Below are 19,870 nucleotides of genomic sequence, written 5' to 3' on the forward strand. Positions count from 1 at the left end.
TAATTCATGGGATGCAGGCATCACTGGCTAGACCATGCAGACAAAGGAACAGTATTCCATTACAATCCAGACTTGGGCCTTGTAGATGGTGGACAGACTTTGGGGGGTCAGGACATCAGTTACTCTCCTTAGAATTCCCAACTTCAGACCTGCTCTTGTAGCCACAGTGTTTAAATTGCTAGTCCAGTTGAATTTCTGGTTAATGATAACCTCCAGGACGTTGATAGTGTGGGATTCCAGTATGGTTCTGTCATTGAATGTAAAGGGGAGATGGTTAGATTCTCCCTTGTTGGCTAAGTTGCAGGATTTCATGGTAAGCCTGGATCAACTGCTAGTGATTTTATAGCTGGATATCTGGCAGATGGAGTGAGATAGAAGTGAAAGAAAGAATTTTCATTTATATAGCACCTTTCACAATCTTCTAGCTTGGCAACTGCAAACATCGATATGGTCTCCCATTCCAAATCCCAGATTTACCTTTATAGTGAAGAATTGGCTCCAGTTCTAATCTCTGGCATTTTACAGCACACCATCCCAAAACACATCAACCAACTCCCTATCACCTTTGTATTCTAAATAATCAGTCTGGGGATAAGAGCCTCGTTAGCAAGGCCACCATCTATTGCCCATCCCTACTTTATCCTTGACGGTGGTGGTGGGCTGTCTTCTTGACCTGCTATCGTACATTTGGTGAAGCTACTCCCAACAGTGAAGGGGGTTCCAGGATTTTAACCCAGGGACAATGAAGGAACCTCCATTATGACATTGACTGGTTAGTGTGAACAGCCTGTTTCTGTGCAGGATATCCAATGTTAAGAAACACTTTCTAAACTGTTTGGTGGCTGAATACAATATTTACCCTGCTGCAGAAAAATGTAACTGAGACCAGAGGATCTCTGTTGACCAGTACCTTCCTATTACAGGCAAGTGTAGAGTAACAGTTGAATGAAACACATACTCCTTAAAATAAAATGCGACTAACCGGAAAAGAAAGTCCATGATCCAAATCGTACATAGAAGATCTGTCCATTGTGTTTTTCATATTGATGATTGACTCAAGCACTGTCTGACCAGTGTATATTCAAATACCACTCTTCCTGATACAGCCTGCCCAGAATGGAAGATGTTACTACCATCACCCAACTACCCCCCAAACCCCAAATGAAGTTAACCTTATCTTAAAATGGTAAATAATCAATAGGTATTTTTTATACTTTTATGGGATGTCGATGTCATTTGCAAGGCTAAGATTTGTTGCCCATTCCCAACTGTCTCAAAGTGAACATTTCACAGGGAAGTAAAAAGTCAACCACTTCACTGTGAGTTTGGAGTTACAACTAGGCCAGTTCAGGTAAGGATGACTGATTTCCTTCCCTCAAGGATGTTAGTGAACCAGATTTTTTTTTTCTTAACAAACAATCCTAGTTGTCACTGTCACTATTACTGAGTCTAGTTTTATATGTTTGATTTATCAATTGAGTTTAAACCCCCACCACCCATAGCTGGGTTTGAACCCATGAACCCAGAACATTAGCCTGGGATTCAGGATTACTAGCAATGCAATGATTACTAGATTCAGAAATTACATAGTGACCACTGTGTAAAGGGTAGTTTACTATTCATTGATCAGACAGATATACATTGGTTCAGAATGTTGAGCAGTTTTTAAGCCCAGAGGCTTGGCACATATTGGAGGTTGAACCTAACTGAGCTAAATTTGCCAGTGATACCAAGATAGGTAGGAAAGTAAGCTGTCAAGCGGAGGTAAAGTGTCTATAAATGGCTATACTTAGGATAAATGACTGGGTATACAAACTAGGAGCAAGACATTTGGAGTATAATGTGGGAAAATGTGAACTTGGCCATAGGAAGATTAGAAAAAGCAGTAAACTATTTAAAGAGAGATTGCAGAACTCAGTGGTACAGAGGGACCTGGGTGTCCTGGTGCATAAAATCACAAGTTAGTATCCAGGTACAGCAAGCAATTCAGAATGTTGGTGCTTATTGCAAGGAGAATAGAATATAAAAGTAGTGAAGTTTTACTGCAGCCATTCTGGACCTTAATTCATTCAGCCATATCTAGATTACTGGGTGTGGGGTCTTGATTTGAAGGAGGATATAACTGCATTAGAAGCAATTCAACTAAATTTCACAATTCATTCCTGGGATGAAGGGTTTAATCTCATGAAGCAAGGTTGAAAAGTTTGGGCCTTTACCCATTGGAGTTTAAGAATGAGAGGTGATCTTTTAAAAGTGAAGATCCTGAGGGGGATTGGGTTGGCTACAAAAAGCCATGAGAAAAAAAAACTTTCCCCCTCACTCAGTGAGTGGTTGGGGTCAGGAATGCACTGCCTGAGTGTGTGTGGGGTGGAGACAGGTTCAATTGACACACTCAAGGAGTTAGATGAGTATATTTTGAAAAGATGCAAAGTGCAGGGTTATAGGGAGAAAGGATGAGAATTACACTAGGTGAAGTGCTCAGAACTAGTGCAGACACAATGGGCCAAATAGCCTCTTTATACAATCAAAAGCCCAGGCAAGCTGCAAGATCAGCCAGATATACACCTACTGGGTAAAACAAAGTGAGGGAATGGAGAATCAAAACACCAAGGCACTATTAGTGAGGAGTCCAAATTTCTGTCAGCCAGAAGCATGGACAAACCTGACCCTTAGGATCAGCTACAGGAATTCCCCAGCCTCTAATTCAGGAGTGATCTTCATCTGCAAGTTTGTGATCATTGAAAAATGAAAGTGCAACAATTGTATTCCTACTGATCAACAGCTCTATTCCCATTTAGAACAGGTGATATAATGCTATCACTTCTAAGCTAGTGAGACTCAGTTATGAAAAAGCAGGTGTTGATTATTGTGAATGGAAGTCATGAATTTCTTCACTGATTACTGTTACAGCCTCTATCAAATTCCAAATCATTTCAGCCATCAACCAAATCATTAAACCCAAGTTATCTGGTTCCTTAAGAAGAGGAAGATGAAGTTCAACACAATAGCTTTTATTTGTAGCAGCAGTAACAATTGCTACAATACAGGTTACCAATATTACAGAAATAATTGTAGAGCTAAATCAAAGCCTAATACACTAGAGGTCACTTGATATGCAGTTTGTTGGTCTGTAATTTAGATTTGTAGGCCAGTGGTGAATTCAATCACTCTCCCCCAGGGTGAGCTTGTCAAACAGGTACTCTCCCATGCCTTTCTCAGGGGCTCCCAGTCTCTTCAGGTTGGTGATGTGATCTCCAAGCTTCTTGATCATCTTCACTTGCTCATCCAAGTAGTGAGTCTCCAGGAAGTCACAAAGCTAATGGGAAAGGAGGAAAACCCATTTTTTTTAAAATCAGCAGGCAAAGAACATTTCAGCTTCTAGAGTTTGGACATCTTCCCTTCACCCTCCCCTGTCATCATCCCACAGGGGCCGTTCCCTCTGGGACACCTTGGTCCACTCCATCAAACCCAACCACCCCCTCCCACAGCACCTTCCCATGCAATTGAAGGTGCAACATGTGCCCCTTTACTTGCCCCACCATCCAAGGGCCCAAACACTTAAGTGAAGCAGCACTTCACTTGAACTTCCCTCAATCTGGCCTACTGCATTCATTGCTCCCAATACAGAATCCTCTACATTGGAGATGCTAGACACAGACTGGATGACTGCTTTGTCAAACACCTTCAGTCTGTCTGCAAGAATGACCCAGACCTCCCTGTTGCTTGCCATTTCAACACTCCACCCTGCTCTCATGCCCACATGTCCATCATTGGCCTGCTGCAATGTTCCAGTGAAGCTCAACACAAACTGGCAGAACAGCACCTCATCTTCTGATTAGGCACTTTACAGCCTTCTGGACTTAATATTGAGTTCAACAACTCAAGACCATGAACTCCCCTCCAGCCTACCTTTAATTTTTTTAAATATATATTCCTCCACCCACTTTAAAATTTATTTCAATTTTTATTCATTATTTTATCCCCACCTTTTAGCCTATTTTGGTATCCCCACCCCTACCATGACACTGTCCCCTCCCCCACCAGGACCATCTGTCACTTGCTCATTCTGCTTTCTACTCTTAATGTCACCATTAGCACCTCATTTAGTCAGTATCAACACCCCTTTGACCTTTTGTTCATGACATCCTTTGCAAGCTCTCCTTTGTCTCTACCTAACACTGGCCTTCTATCCAACTTCACCTGTCCCTATCCTCCTTAAACAGTATATATATTTCACTGTATTTTTACTTCTCTTTAGTTCTGAAGAATCATTCAGACTAAACACATTAACTGTCTTTCCTCTCCACAGGTGTGATCAGACTTGGAGTTTTTCCAGCATTTTTCAGATTTCCAGCATCTGCAGTATTTTGCCTTTAGCTTAATGCAAAAAAAGAAGTGTTTAGGCCCCTGTATTGCTTCCACCACCTTTACTTCCCAAAGGCCATTGAGCTAATTTTAAGCAGCTTCACCCTCCATTCTAATTAATCCAACATAAGATTTTTAAGTGAGGAAATCTTTTGAATAAGCTCAAGCAAAGTAATGTTCCACCTCCTTGAACTTACCCAACACCTCACATTAAAGCATCAGTAACTCACATGAGGGTCAGTGTTCCTGGAGGAGAGCTTGTGCAGATCCAGCAGACTCTGGTTCACATTCTTCTCCATCTGCAGAGCTCTCTGCATTGCCTCCAGACCATTGCTCCACTCATCCTGCTCTGGTTTCTGAAGAAAAGAAGAGTTACTTTGAGGAAGTTCTCCTTCAAAAATGAAATGAATTGAAGACTGCAACAATCCAAAGGTTTCTGTCCAAAGCAATGGACTCCGATAGGGAGTAGACTATTCCATATTAGCAATTAAGTTAAAGGCAACAGCACAAACAATTATCTTAAAAATAAAGACCACCTCCAAGTGTGAGAACCAATGAAGACTTAATCTCACTAGAGAAGATGGACATCAAACATATTGATGGACCATCAATTAGAGAATGAAAGTTTTTTGTAAAGGGGGTTGTTGTTTTAGACTTGAAATTTAAGCCCTTTCTGTCAAGTCTAACACCACTAGTCAAAGATGATTATTCTTTGTCAGAAAGGATACCTTAATGTCCTCCAGGATGATCCGTCCTCCACGTTTATTCTGGAATTTCATCAGTTTCTCAGCGTGTTCCCGTTCCTCATGTGACTGCTCCTTGAAGAACTCAGCAAAGTGACGCAGGGCAACATCATCCCGTTCAAAGTAAAAGGACTGCAGACAGAACAGAAGTTAAGATATTATAAAATTACATTGGTGCCATCTATAATTCCAAGTGATCTCATGACTGATTAAGTATGGTGCAGTGCCAATTTTACTTTATATATTTGGAGTCAATTCTGGTTATTTAAATAAACATTTTCAGTTCAACTAAACACTTGTAGAATGTTGAATACTCTTCACAAGAAATTACTGAGTCTCCTAATTACTAAATTCAATCAACTGGAAAGATAAGGTTTCATTCAGCCTAATCTTCCCAACTACAGAAAAAAGCATAAATTCAACAATTTCACACTACAAGAAGTGTATAACCAGCAGTAAACTATTCTCAAGTTAACTTAGCTAATATATGATTAATTAATTACAATCACATACTTGAAACAGCCACACTTTTAAAAGTGACATGAATTTGGAGAATCCTAGTCAAATCCATACCAGTGGCAAACTAGAAGTACAGGAATTGGTTCCCATTTGAAGCTTAAGCCCCCCACATATAGCAACTATGACATTTAGACTGCTAAGTAAAGGCTAGCTTAAGAAATAGAAGTCAGTCACAGAGAGTGATGAAGATTACAAACCATGGAGAGGTAAACATAGGAGGAATAAAGCTCCAGGTTGATCTGCTTGTTAACAGCATCCTCACAGTCCTTGTGGTAGTTCTGAAACACTTGAGAGGTCATCTTAATTTTTATTATAAGTTTGGATAACCAAAATAGTTTACCAACCAGACTTACCCACTCTAACTGCTGTAGTAAGGAACAACATATTTAAACACATGGAAATCCAGTATTTGCATAACAGGTAACAAGTGAGTTATTGGTAGCCAATCAAAACTAACATGCCTCAAGCAACCAATCCACAAAGTTATTAATTAACGAGGTGAGCATTGGATGAGCCAATCAGAGCTTTGAAAGTAATTTTATCTGATTTCTTACTAACAAGATCCCTTAGACCTCCCTTAAAAATATTTGGATAAAAATGTTTTGAACTTAAAATACTGAGCTACACATTTCCGTTGAAAAATATAATTTTAGGAGTTCAGCTGCATGTGTGAGAAAACTAGAGATTTGATTTCTTTGTGGGTGATTTTAGCCTCAGTGCAATATCCAGAGATTAGGTAGTCCAGAGTTAGGCTGCATTGTCAGCAGGTAAAGAAGATTGAAGTTCTACTCTAAATTCGTCATAAAGATGCCCAACCTGTGGAGAGAATGAAGGTTGATGAGTATATATTTTATTCAAGACATGTTCTGTTTAATCCTCTTTGTAACTGGGTGCTGATTGCAACTTGTTAATGTTGGTGTGGTGGTAATATCATAGCACCAGGAATTGAATGGTTTAGTGTTATTCTCTGTGGATATGGGTTCAAACCCCACAATGGTAGCTGGTGTAATTTAAATTCAATTAATCAAATCTGGTCTTAGTGATGGTGTGACTATTATTAAATGTTTTAAAAGTCCATCTGGTTCACTAATGCCTTCATTATGTTTACTATTTCGGTCACTAATGAAGGAAATCTGCCATTTTTACCTAGTCTGCCTTATGTGTGACCCAGACCGACAGAAATATGGTTGACTCTTAACTGCCCTCTGAAATGGCCTAGAAAACCACTCAGCTCATGGCACACCTCCAAGAAAGAATTTAAAAAAAATAATGTGAGCTCTGACCAGTCTGGTTAATGAACCTTAATTGCCATTGTCATATGCCCAGGTCCAATCTTGACAATATTTATTTATTCATCCCTGGGATGTGGCTAGGCCCAGCATTTATTGCTCATCCATAATTGCCCTTGAGAAGGTGATGGTGAGCTGCCTTCTTGAGCCGCTGCAGTCCATGTGGTGTAGGTACACCCACAGTGGTGTGAAGGAGGGAGTTCCAGAATTTTAGTCCTAGTGACACTGAAGGAGCAGCAATAAAGTTCCAAGACTGAGTGGTTCGGAAGCGAATTTGTAGGTGGTGGTGTTCCCATGCATCTGCTGCCCTTGTCCTTTTAGGTGGTAGAGGTCGAGGGTTTTGAAAATTCTGTTGGAGCAGCCTTGGTTAGTTGCTGCCATTCATCTTGTAGATGGTGCACACTGCTGCCACTGTGCATTTTGATGGAAGGAGTGAATGTTTGAAATTGTGGGTTGCTTTGCCCTGGATGGTGTCAAGCTTCTTGAGTGTCCTTGGAGCTGCACTTATCCAGGCAAGTGGGGAGTATTCCATCACTCTCCTGACTTGTGCCTCGTAGGTGGTGGACAGGCTTTGGGGAGTCAGGGGATGAGTTACTTGCCGCAGGATTCCTAGCCCCCCCATCTGCTCTTGTAGCCACAGTATTTATATGTGATAGGAAAAAGAGACATTATAAGTAAGTTATATTGTGCATCTTTTAGGAATGAATTTAACTTTAAAGTTTAAGTTTGATTTGTATTTCTAAATTTGTGTAAGAAAAGGTTAAGTGAGTTTCAGTTTCACTTTAAAATATGAAACCTGGGATCTAGTTTTATTTTTGAGGGAGACAGAAGACCTGAAGCTCTGTTGTATACCTGCATTTCTAAGGAGATTTTTTACAAAACTTGAAGCTAGGTTAAAGCAAGCACAAGGGTAGAAAAAAACTGCACTGTTGCCTAGCAACAGGGGCCCAAAGAAAGTCAGGCCCCACCCACACAGGCTAAGCAGTTGAAAGCAGTTTAAGTTCAGATGGAAGAAGGCGCTAGGATAGGCAGGACATGAAAAAGGACAGACAGCAAGTTCCAAACCAAAGAAGAAAGTCCCCAAGTCCAGGGGAGTGGAACAGGAGAAAGTCCCAAGAAGACCTTCTAGTCAAAGGAAGGACAGAAACCTGTTATGTGAAGTTAGGAAGGATCCAAGCTTAACAGGAGAAAACTGCAGGAAGCAGATTTAAAGTGAGAGTGGCATGTGAGAGGGTAGAAGGTCCAAAGAGACAGCTGAAGGTGTGTAACTCTTAATATGGGCATGCGAAGCAGTGGTGTACTGTTGGCACAGCTGAGCCATTTGAGGGAGGGTGTGTGGAAGGAAGCTTGGTGACCCAGGAGAGAGGAACATTGGAAGGAGAGTTTGAAACACTGGAGGTGGACCCTTGTGGAAGGGATCTGAGAAAAAGCATCAGTTTGAGAAAAGATTCCAAAGCAAGTTCTTGGAGAGTGCAGACTAGAAACCCTCGCGTGAAAGAGAGAATTCAGTGGGACTGGTCGGCTCAGTGTGATAAGCATCTGGGGAGAATTGGGGAGATCCATAGCATCTGTTTTTGGTGGTATCGGTCAATTGGTTATCAGATTGTGCTGTGTCTGACCACAGGTTGCATGGTTCATGTACTTACTGTGAACATTAAATAAGCCTTGTGTCATTCTTACAAATCTGTAAAGGTATAGTTGTGGGTGAAGGAGCATTGTAATAAAGTTCATTGTTTCTTGTTAAATAAATGTTTTATTCTTTTGTTAAAAGTTCATCAGCTGACTCCTGTGATTCTGTTCAGTAGCCACTCTCCACGTGTCTGTAAAAAAAAATAAGTAAAAGTCTGAATCTATCAAGCCAAGTTCCACCTGGGATCAGGCTTGTCTAGTTGTAACATTAGCTGGGATCATAACATATGGCTGGTCCAGTTCAGTTTCTGGTCAATGATAACCCTCAGGATGTTGACTATTGGGAGATTCAGCAATGGTAATGTCATTGAATGTAAAGGAGAGATGGTTATATTCTCCCTCGCCGGCTAATTTGCAGGATTTCATGGTAAACCTAGAACATCTGCTAGTGACTTTATAGCAGGATGCCTGGCAAAAGGAATGAGAAAAGTGAAAGAATTTTCATTTATATAAGCACCTTTCAGAATCTTCTAGCTTGGCAACTGCATATATGGGCTATGGTCTCCCATTCTGCATACCAAATTTACCTTTTATAGTGAAGAATTGGCTCCAGTTCTAATCTCTAGCATTTTACTGCTCACTATCCCAAGATAGTCACTTTTATCAGCTCTATCACCATTGTATGCTAAATCATTCTGGGGAATAACAGCCTTGTTAGCAAGGCCACCATTTACTGCCCACCCCTACTTTGTCCTTGAAGGTGTCATGGGCTATCTTGACCTTCCCACTGGACGTGGAGTGAAGGGGGTTCTAGGATTTTAAACCCAGTGCCAGAAGAAACCTCCATTATGGTATAGACTGGTTAGTGTGAACAGTCTGTTCCTGTTCAGGATATCCAATGTTAAGAAACACAAACGTTTGGTGGCTGAACACTATTTGCTGTGCTACAGAAAAAGTAAGAGACCAGAAGATCTGTGTGGTACCTTACTGTTACAGCTAAGTGTAGAGTAGAAGTTGAATAGAACACATCCAAAAAAAATGCAACTAACCAAGAGAGAAAGCTCCAGATCCCAATTATAAATGGAAGATTCATCCTTTAAAATATTTACTGGTGATTGACTGACTAGATTATATCCAAATACCACTTCCTGATTATAACCTGCCCAAAATGGATATTACTGACCTCCTAATGAAATAGTAAATGATAGCTGGATGTGGATGTTGCTGGAATGGTTAGGATTTGTTGACTATCCCCAATTTCCCTTGAACTGAATGTTTCACAGTCAAGCATATCATTGTAGATCGGGAGGCAAATTTAGGCCAGATCTAGTAAGGGTAGCAGATTTCCTTCCCTCAAGGGCATTAGTGTACCAGTATCTTGTGCAGAAGAGGCCATTTGGCCCCTTGAGTCTGCACTAGCTCGGAAAGAGAATTCCACCTAGTCCTAGTCTCCTGCCTTATCCCCATAACCTTGCAAATTCTCTTTAAATAGTAATCCAGTTTCTTTTCAAACAGCTCAGTTGAACCTGCCTCCACCACCCTCAGGAAGTTTGTTCCATTCTCCAACCACCCTCTGACAGAGTGGGGGAGAAAAGGGGGAAAAAAGGAATATTTCCTCACATTTACTCCCTTTGCCAATTATTTTGAATTGGTGCCCTAAAAACCCAGATGGTTTCTAAACAATTGATAGTTTGTGTTTTTATAAAGACCAGACAGGTTAGACAAAACTAGAGTGGAGAATCAAACTGTGAGGCAAATGCATGGACAAATTTGGGAAATTTTCTTTGCCCCAGCCAGAAGGACTGCCCACCTTACTCAGGAGTAATCCTCTTTTGTTGGATTTTCAATGGTTACAAACTTGCATTTGTATTCTTATAGATCAGATTCCATTAACATAAGCCTGATCCACAGGCCTGACAAGAGCATGTTGAATAATTGTAAAGGGAAGCCATTGATTAGTGAAGACATTCTAGACTGTTAGACACAAAAGGTTAGCCAGTAAGGCTAGGATTAATGTTACAGGCCCTTAATCAAATTCCCAATCATTTCAGCATAAACCCAAAGTAGATGGCCCCTTGAGAACAGAGGAAGATGAAGTTCAACACTTAAATGGCTTTTATTTTCAGCAGTGATAATTGCTACAATACACATCAATATTAGAGCTAATAAACCAAGTCCTCATACTGGAGATCATTTGATTTACAAGTTGTGGCAGCTGTAATGTAGGTGAATGGGTCTGTGGTGAGCTTGTCAAACAGGTACTCTCCCATGCCTTTCTCAGGGGCTCCCAGTCTCTTCAGGTTGGTGATGTGATCTCCAAGCTTCTTGATCATCTCCACTTGCTCATCCAAGTAGTGAGTCTCCAGGAAGTCACACAACTAATGGGAAAGGAGGAAAACTAATTTTTAAAATCAGCAGGCAAAGAGTATTTCAGCTTCTAGAGTTTGGATTAGAATCATTTTTTTTAAAACCTTGGAGTCAAACACATCTTCCCTTCACCCTCCCTTGTTGTCATTCCATAGAGACTGTTCCCTCTGGGACACTGGTGCATGCCTATTACCCCCAATGCCACAACTTCCTCCCACAGCACCTTCCCATGCAATTGCAGAATATGCAACACCTGCCCCTTTACTTCCCAAGGGCCCAAACAGTCCTTTCAAGTGAAGCAGCATTTCACTTGCACTTCCCTTGATTTAGTCTACTGCATTCACTGCTCCCATTGCAGTCTCCTCTACACTGGAGACACTTAACCCAGACTGGGTGACCACTTGGTAGAACACCTTCAGTCCATCTACAAGCATGACCTAGACCATCCTGTCACTCGCCATTTCAACACCCCAGGCCCACAAGTCTGTCCTTGGTCTGCTGCAATGTTCCAGTGAAGCTCAACGCAAACTGGAGGAAAAGCACCTCATCTTCTGATTAGGCACTTTACAGCTTTCCGGACTTAACATTGAGTTCAACAACTTCAGACCATGAACTCCTCTCCACCATACCCATTTAAAATATTTTAATTTTTAACATATTCCACCTATCCCCCACTTTATTTCAATTTTTATTCATTGTTTTATCCCCATCTTTTAGCCTAGTTTGGTCTCTCCCCACCCACCCCTCCCCCACCCCCAACATCCCCCCCATCCCACCCACCCACTAGGACCATCCGTCACTTGCTCATTCTGCTTTCTACTCTTAATGTCACCATTAGCACCTCTTTTAGCCAGTATCAACACCCCTTTGACCTTTTGTTTATGACATCTTTTGCAATCTCTCCTTTGCCTCTACCCATCACTGGCCTTCTATCCAGCTTCACCTGTCCCCACCATCCTTAAACAGTATATATTTCACCACATTTTTTACTTCTCTAGTTCTGAAGAAATCATACAGACTCAAAACATTAACTCTCTCCACATATGCTGTCAGACTTGCAGAGTTTTTCCAGCATCTGCAGTATTTTGCCTTTATCTTAATGTAAAAAGTGTTTAGGCCCCTGTATTTACTTCCACCACATTTACTTCCCAATGGCCATTAAGCTAATTTTAGCAGCTTCACCCTCCATTCTCTAATTAATTTAACAAAACTTTTGCGTGGGAAAAATTTTGAATACTCTCAAGCAAAACAATGTCCCACCTCCTTGAACTTACCCAGCACCTCACATTAAAACATCAGGAACTTACATGAGGGTCAGTGTTCCCAGAGGAGAGCTTGTGCAGATCCAGCAGACTCTGGTTCACATTCTTCTCCATCTGCAGAGCTCTCTGCATTGCCTCCAGACCATTGCCCCACTCATCCTGCTCTGGTTTCTGAAGAGCAGAGAAAGTCTTGTTATTCCAATAGAAGGCCCAGGGGATATGTTCAAGAATAATAAAAAAAGAAAAAAATGGGGTTTAGAAGCAAGAGATGTTAATCTGTACACCCAAATTTTACAAGGGAGTGTTGTGGATGAAAAAATAAATCAGTCACTGGAAATGACAGGAAACTAGATCAGTTCATTGGCTCAACGTCAGCCAGAGTCAAAAAAACCTCCACAATCTAAATTACCCCAATTTGCTAGTATTAAAACCTCAAAATACTTTTCATCTATGGAAGTCTACAATGATAACCCATATTGTGCAGGTTTCATAGTTAACCACCACGATGTCTGGGTTAATAGTGCAAAAAAATCATTCCATCTGAACATCCCCACTTACTGGACCTCTCATCACTAGCTCAGAGTGATGCAAAGTTTATGATACCAATTCATCTTATACCCACCCTCGTTGCAGCACAATTTGAATTCATCTCGCTGGCTTTTACACTCCAGGCTTTAACAGCAAGACAGAGCGAGCTAAGAATCTAAATTGCATCGCAGAAAAGTCATCAGCAAACCTTGACGTCCTCCAGGATGATCCGGCCTCCGCGTTTATTCTGGAATTTCATCAGTTTCTCAGCGTGTTCCCGTTCCTCATGTGACTGCTCCTTGAAGAACTCAGCAAAGTGACGCAGGGCAACATCATCCCGGTCAAAGTAAAAGGACTGCAAGTAGAGACAAAATGGAAAAGAGTCAGAAATAGACCCAGGTGCCATCGAAGTGGAAAAACAGTAGCCCCATGGTAAACAATTCATCCAATCTCTACCGCAATACCTGGTCTTTAATTAAGGACCTGACAGTTTAAGCTGTTTACTGGAAAAACTCAAATTGCTTTAAAATCAATATGTTTTGAATATGTTGAAAGTCTTTCCCTGTGAACAGCTCACCAGAATAGGAAGTGGTAGCACTAGAAAACCCAAGAGCAATAATGCTTTTGGATCAAATTTCATTTCCGCCCTCAATGATTAAGCAAAGTTCAGTGGTCCATCCTTTCCCCCACTCCAATGTGGAGTAATATCAGTGATAAGAAAAAAAAATCCTTCCAATTCAGTAAACACTTATTACAATGTTTCAGGTAAGAGAGAGTTCAGCGTATCAGGATCAAAGAAAACTGGTCAGCTAATGTTTCACTAGCTACTCACCCAATCGCACTTAATTACTCCCCTCCAAGTTCATGTAGTTAAGCACATTTATATACCCTCAAAATAACTCTTCCATTAGAAACTTCATGGAACCCTGGGGTTAGATTTAGATCTAAACTATTCCAAACAGGACACAGTAATTCTAAAACAAGGAATCAACTCCTGTCTTGAGAGTGTTCACACTCAGTGAGGAGGAATAAGTCAACTCATTAACCTAAAAAAATTCTACATGCTCAAGAATGCAACAAAAATCACAGTCCTAATTTTAAAATAGACTCCCAAAGATACAAATAGGAGGAATAGAGCTCCAGGTTGATCTGCTTGTTAACAGCATCCTCACAGTCCTTGTGGTAGTTCTGACGCACTTGGGAAGCCATATCGCTAGTGATAAGAACCAAACTCAAACAACAATCTAACATCTTTCCTCACAAGCTCTTGTATTTATATTACTGGGACATCCTGCATTCAAACAGGGAATGACATAATCAATGATGATTGACAATCAGGATTCTGCCATGAATCCAGGCACCAATTAACAAAGGAGAGGGGGTGGGGTGTGATACCCAGAGCCAATCAGGGCTGTGGTCTACAGGAAGATAAAAATGATTATTCTGTGACCAGGACATCGGAACAGTTGGTGGCCATTCAACCCTCAAGCATTTTCTATCATTCAGTGATATCATGGCTGGACTGGATTTTAACTCTTATACATCCACCTTGATTCCATACCCCTTCATTCCCTTACATAACAAAAATCTAACAACCTCTGTTTTGGAATGTTAAAATGACCTCCATCACTTTGGGGGAAGGGAGTTCCAGATTTCCAGCGTCCTTTGTGTGAATAAATGCTTCCCAATATCACCTTGAACAGCCGGGTTTGAAACATAAGGTTCAAAACCCCCTTTCCGCCAGGGGGGTACGGTTTCTCTCTAACTCCCCTATCAAAACTACTCATCTTCAACACCTCAATTATAATAATCCATTAATCCTCTCTACTCTAGGGATTGCAAGACTTGTCCTCATCTTTTAGCCCTGGTATTATTCTGGTGAATCTGTGTTACATCCCCCTCCAAAGACAATTTATCCAAACTGAACAGTTCCAGATGTGGTCTAACCCACACTTTATACAGCTGTTTCAGAACCTCCACCCCTCTGTATCTCAGCCCCCTTGAGATAAAGAATTAAAATCTATTAGCCTTTTTAATTTCTTTTTGTATCTATTCACTAGTTTTACATAATTTCTGTAGATGGGCAGCATTGACCACAATAGATTGAAAGAGTCTGAACTGCACCACACAGGCCCCAGTGAATCTGAACATCAACTGGCAAGTTGGAGAAATGGAAAATGGATCAGTGGTGAGTTTCAGACAAAACCCTATTGCTCAGTCATTGTAAGGTGTGATGTGGAGCTTTATCCCCAAATTTAAAAGCTATAAACACCAGTATTTCTCTCTTATGAAAATTTCAAGTCTACTTTTAAATTTTACTTTTATGGGCTGTGGGTGTCACTGGCACAGCCAGTATTTGTTGCCCGTCTCCAATTGCCTTGGACAGAGTGGTTTGCTAGGCTATTTCAGAGGGCAGTTCAGAGTTAACCTTGTTGCTTTGGGTCTGAAGTCACAGTTGGTCAGACCAGATATGGAGGGCAGGTTTCCTTCCATAAAAGGACATTAATGAACCAGATGGGTTTTGATGACAATTTCATGGCACCATCACTGAGACCAGTTTTCAACTCCTGATTACTAATTGAATTTAAATTCCACCAGCTTTCCTGGTGGAATTTGAACCATGTTCCTAGTGCATTAGTTTAGCCACAGGATTATTAGTCCAGTAACATTAACACTGCACCATCATCTCCTCCAATTCAGCCCCACGCTCCTGATCTATGGGCACCCGGTGCGGAAGGGGGTCGGGAAGGAGGAGGACCTCCTCGTGAACCTGCTCCTGGGCCTGGCCAAGTTGGCCATTAACAGGTCCAGGCAGCGGGCGATCGATGGGGGAGTCCCGCCCGATTGTTTGTCCCTCTTCCGTGGCTACGTTTGCTGCCGGATGTCCCTGGAGAAGGAGCACGCGGTGTCTGCTGGCACTCTCGAGGCCTTCCGTGCTCGGTGGGCACCGCGGGGACTGGGGTGTTTTGTTGACCCCTTTAATCACATTTTGATTTAAAGTTTGTAAGTTTCCTTTAAACTTTGTCCTTGGTTTTACAGCTGACCTGAATTAGGGGCTGTGCCTGATTTATCCCAATTTTGTTGATTTGGTTTTCATTTAAAAGATTATCATCTCCTCCAAAAGTTGAGAGGATCACAAGGAAAAACTGTTCTTAAATCTAGAGATTATGTTTTGATTACCTGGCCCAGGAATTTCTGCATTTGCTCATTCAAGATAGTGGGAAATACAGCCTGTGGAGAGTAAGGGGTGTAGGTAGCAGTAAAACAAATGCCAACATCTTCCTTCTTGTTAGATGCGAGTCTGAAGCAGATACCCTCCATGCTTAGAAAGAGCTAGTTAACACATGAATTCAGTGTCCTTTCCCCTGTTCCACAACTTCATAACGAAACTCCATTGTAGGAGAAATTAACAGTTATGATTGCAGTATGACATTTTAGAAATCCCTACAGGCTCCTAAATCAAAGTTGCAACTTGAGGAACTCAGGTTTTAGGTGCTGGGGTAATAAATGCTTAAGGCAAGTTCAAATGGGGTGAGATGTTTGTTTTCATGATTCAAATAATCAAATCAGTTTTTGACTTATACAAAGAAAAATATTTATCATTGAACTGATATTTATTTCCAAATACAGTAAAGCTCCAGAACCAGAATTGTTTGATCACACATCATTTCCACCATGTATAGAATGATTCTAGATTCAGTCACTCTCCCCCAGGGTGAGCTTGTCAAACAGGTACTCTCCCATGCCTTTCTCAGGGGCTCCCAGTCTCCTCAGGTTGGTGATGTGATCTCCAAGCTTCTTGATCAGCTTCACTTGCTCATCCAAGTAGTGAGTCTCCAGGAAGTCACAAAGCTGGAAACAAGGCAAGAGAAATGAGTATTATTAGCATGAATCTTCTCCAGAAGAGAATTACCCTCATTTCCTCCTCCCCAGGATGATGGTAATGTGCAGCTTTCACTAGAATTACCCACAAGTAGCAAATCAACTCCATTAAACAGAGTGAAATCAAGAAACATTGATGCCTCGGAGTGAGCTCAGGAAACATTGATCCAGGTCGACAGTGCAGATGGCCTTTGATTAAAAGAAAAAAATCCATGAGTGTAACCTAAACCTATGGAGTTCTGTCAGTGAATGGCTGATACTAACATCAGCCCCGATGGGGGCAGAAGAAATAAACATGGAACTTACATGAGGGTCAGTTTTCCCAGAGGAGAGCTTGTGTAGATCCAGCAGACTCTGGTTCACATTCTTCTCCATCTGCAGAGCACTCTGCATTGCCTCCAGACCATTGCACCACTCATCCTGCTCTGGTTTCTGAAAAGGGGAAAAGAGGGGTCTTGTTAGTGTTATTGGGAGTGGAAATTCCAAGGGGTGTTACAATTTAGAAGTAGCAGAAGCTAGTCTGTGCATGTAAAGACCAGCATGTTGGGAGTACTGAGGGAGTTTAAAATCACTGGGATGATATTGGAGACCATCAAACACAAGATCAGCTCACTGACTCGGCTTTGCAATTTTTAGCCAAAAGCTTCCATTCCCAATTATTAGTCCTTGTTATATCAAACAAAAAGGACAGCACCCTATGTTGATATCTTCAGCCCACATTTGACACCAGTTTCCTTCGCAAAACACCACAAAACCTAGGTTAAGACTTTACAGTTTAAAAGTAGTAATTTCCGAATATCCATTTTTAGTGATCCTCCTCTATCCATTAATCAGGTTATCCAAAGATCAACATCACACCAACTCATCCTATAACTGTCCTCACTTTGCACAAAGAACAATTTGAGTCATGAATCTCAATGGATTGAGATCTTAGGGTGTAACAGCAAAATAATGAACCATTTTAAATAACAAGGACTTTCTTTACAGCGATCTAAATCGTTTGGAAAACTCCAAGTTGAAGATCAAACCTTGATGTCCTCCAGGATGATCCGGCCTCCACGTTTATTCTGGAATTTCATCAGTTTCTCAGCATCTTCCCATTCCTCATGTGACTGCTCCTTGAAGAACTCAGCAAAGTGACGCAGGGCAACATCATCCCGGTCAAAGTAAAAGGACTGCAGGGAGAGACAGAATAGAAAAGGAAGAGTCACAATTAGACCCAGGTGCCATCCAATTGGAAAAACCCAGCAGCCCCATGGTAAACAACTCATCCCATTCTCTGCCTCAATGCCTGGCCTTGAATTCAGGACCTAACAGTTTTAAATTGTTGACTGGAAAACTCAAAATGCTTTAATCAATGTTTTCCTTCCCTGTGACAAACACAGTAGAATAGAGATGTACAAAATTATAAGGGGCACAGATAGGATGAAAATTTCCCCCTTAGAGGGGTCAACAATTAGCAGGAATAGATTTAAGGCAAGAGGATTGAGGAAAAAATTTTCACCCGGAGGGATATTGGAATCTGGAACACTGCCCGAGGGGGTGGTGGAGACTGGAACCCTCACCATTTTATTCATATTTAGTTGAGCACTTCAAACACTTTGGCATACAGGGCAATGGGCCAAGTGCCAGAAAACGGGATTAGAATAGATAGGTGCTCAATGGCAGGCACAGACACAATGGGCTGAAGGGCCTGTTTCTGTGCTGTATAACTCCATGACTATGAGATTAAGAAGTAGTAGCACTAGAATACCCAAAATCAATAATGATTTTTGACAGAAGCTTCATTTCAGACCCAAACTATGATTAAGCAAAATACAGTGATCCATCCTTCTCCCTCCCACACGAATAGTGGTCTAATATCAGTGATTGAAAAAAAAAAGAATTCCTTCCAATTCAGTGAACACTTATGACAATGTTTCAGGAAGAAAGAGTTCAACACATCAGGATCAAGGAAAAACTGACAACTAGTCAGCTAATGCGTCTCTAACTACTCACCCTATCACATTTAATTACTCCCCTCCAAGTTCAAGTAGTTAAGCATATTTATATACCCTATAAATAATTCTTCCATTAGAAACTTCATGGAACCCTGGGGTTAGTTTTCAATCCAAGCATGACGCAATAATTCTAAAACAAGAAATAAACTCCTGACTCAAGAGTGTTCACTAAATCTGAGGAGGGATACATCTAAAGTCAACTCATTAACCTAGAGAAATTCTACATGCTCAGAATGCAACAAAAAAAAAATCAGTACTAGCTTTAAAACAGGACTCCCAAAAATATCATACTCACCATGGAGAGATAAACATAGGAAGAATAGAGCTCCAGGTTAATCTGCTTGTTAACAGCATCCTCACATTCCTTGTGGTAGTTCTGACGCACTTGGGAAGCCATCTCACTGGTGATAAGGAACAAACTCAAACAACAATCTAACCTCTTCCCGCACAAGTTCTTATATTTATACCACTGGGACATCTTGCATTCAAACAGGGAATGACATCACCAATGAAGATTGACAATCTCTGATAGCCAGTCAGGATTCTGCCATGAATCCAGGCACCAGTTAACAGAGGAGAGGGGGTGGGGTATGATACCCAGAGCCTATCAGGTCTGTGCTATACAGGAAGATAAAGATGATTATTCTGTGACCAGGACATCCAAGCAGCTGGTGGGTATTCAACCCTCAAGCATTTTCTACCCTTCAGTGATATCAGGGCTGGACTGGATTTTAACGCTATGCATCCACCTTGGTTCCATATCCCTTCATCCTGTTACATAACAAAAATCTAACAACCTCTATTTTGGAATGTTAAAATAACTTTCAACACATTGGGGGAAGAGAGTTCCAGAATTCCAGCATCCTTTGTGTGAATAAGTGCTTCCTAACATCAGCCCTGAACAGCCAGATTTGAAATTTAAGGTTATGCCCCCCAACACTTCCCACCATCTCTATCTCCCCTATCAAATCCATTCATCATCTTCAACACCTCAATTATAATCATCCCTTAATCTTCTCTACTCTGGGCATTGCAATACTAGTCTATGCAAATTGTCTTCATTTAACCCTTTCAGCCCTGGTATTATTCTGGTGAATCTGTGCTGCATCCCCTCCAAAGACAATTTATCCAAACTGAACAGTGTTCCAGATGTGGTCTAACCCACACTTTATACAGTTGTTTCAGAACCTCCACCCCTCTGTATCTCAGCCCCCTTGAGATGAAGAATCAAAATCTATTAGCCTTTTTAATTTCTTTTTGTATCTGTTCACTAGTTTTACATAATT

The 19,870-nt window shown here is 41.2% G+C and overlaps 3 protein-coding genes across 3 annotated transcripts; all 3 read right to left on the reverse strand.

Moving 5' to 3' along the window:
* Positions 1 to 3,160: 3,160 nt before the first annotated feature.
* LOC121271818 (ferritin heavy chain B-like) lies at positions 3,161 to 5,950 on the reverse strand. Its single transcript, XM_041178109.1, has 4 exons — positions 5,825 to 5,950; positions 5,094 to 5,240; positions 4,596 to 4,721; positions 3,161 to 3,316 (listed from the first exon to the last, which is right to left on the reverse strand). Exons 1-4 carry the CDS (start codon positions 5,924 to 5,926, stop codon positions 3,161 to 3,163), a joined length of 531 nt encoding a protein of 176 aa, XP_041034043.1. The 5' UTR covers positions 5,927 to 5,950.
* Positions 5,951 to 10,707: 4,757 nt separating this feature from the next.
* Positions 10,708 to 13,911, reverse strand: LOC121271512 (ferritin, higher subunit-like). Its single transcript, XM_041177492.1, has 4 exons — positions 13,819 to 13,911; positions 12,911 to 13,060; positions 12,220 to 12,345; positions 10,708 to 10,923 (listed from the first exon to the last, which is right to left on the reverse strand). Exons 1-4 carry the CDS (start codon positions 13,909 to 13,911, stop codon positions 10,708 to 10,710), a joined length of 585 nt encoding a protein of 194 aa, XP_041033426.1.
* A 2,487-nt stretch (positions 13,912 to 16,398) lies between these two features.
* LOC121271653 (ferritin heavy chain-like) lies at positions 16,399 to 18,987 on the reverse strand. Its single transcript, XM_041177765.1, has 4 exons — positions 18,880 to 18,987; positions 17,613 to 17,759; positions 16,891 to 17,016; positions 16,399 to 16,554 (listed from the first exon to the last, which is right to left on the reverse strand). Exons 1-4 carry the CDS (start codon positions 18,979 to 18,981, stop codon positions 16,399 to 16,401), a joined length of 531 nt encoding a protein of 176 aa, XP_041033699.1. The 5' UTR covers positions 18,982 to 18,987.
* Positions 18,988 to 19,870: the final 883 nt, after the last annotated feature.

This window comes from Carcharodon carcharias, chromosome 31 (assembly GCF_017639515.1).
Source record: "Carcharodon carcharias isolate sCarCar2 chromosome 31, sCarCar2.pri, whole genome shotgun sequence".
NCBI lineage: Eukaryota > Metazoa > Chordata > Chondrichthyes > Lamniformes > Lamnidae > Carcharodon > Carcharodon carcharias.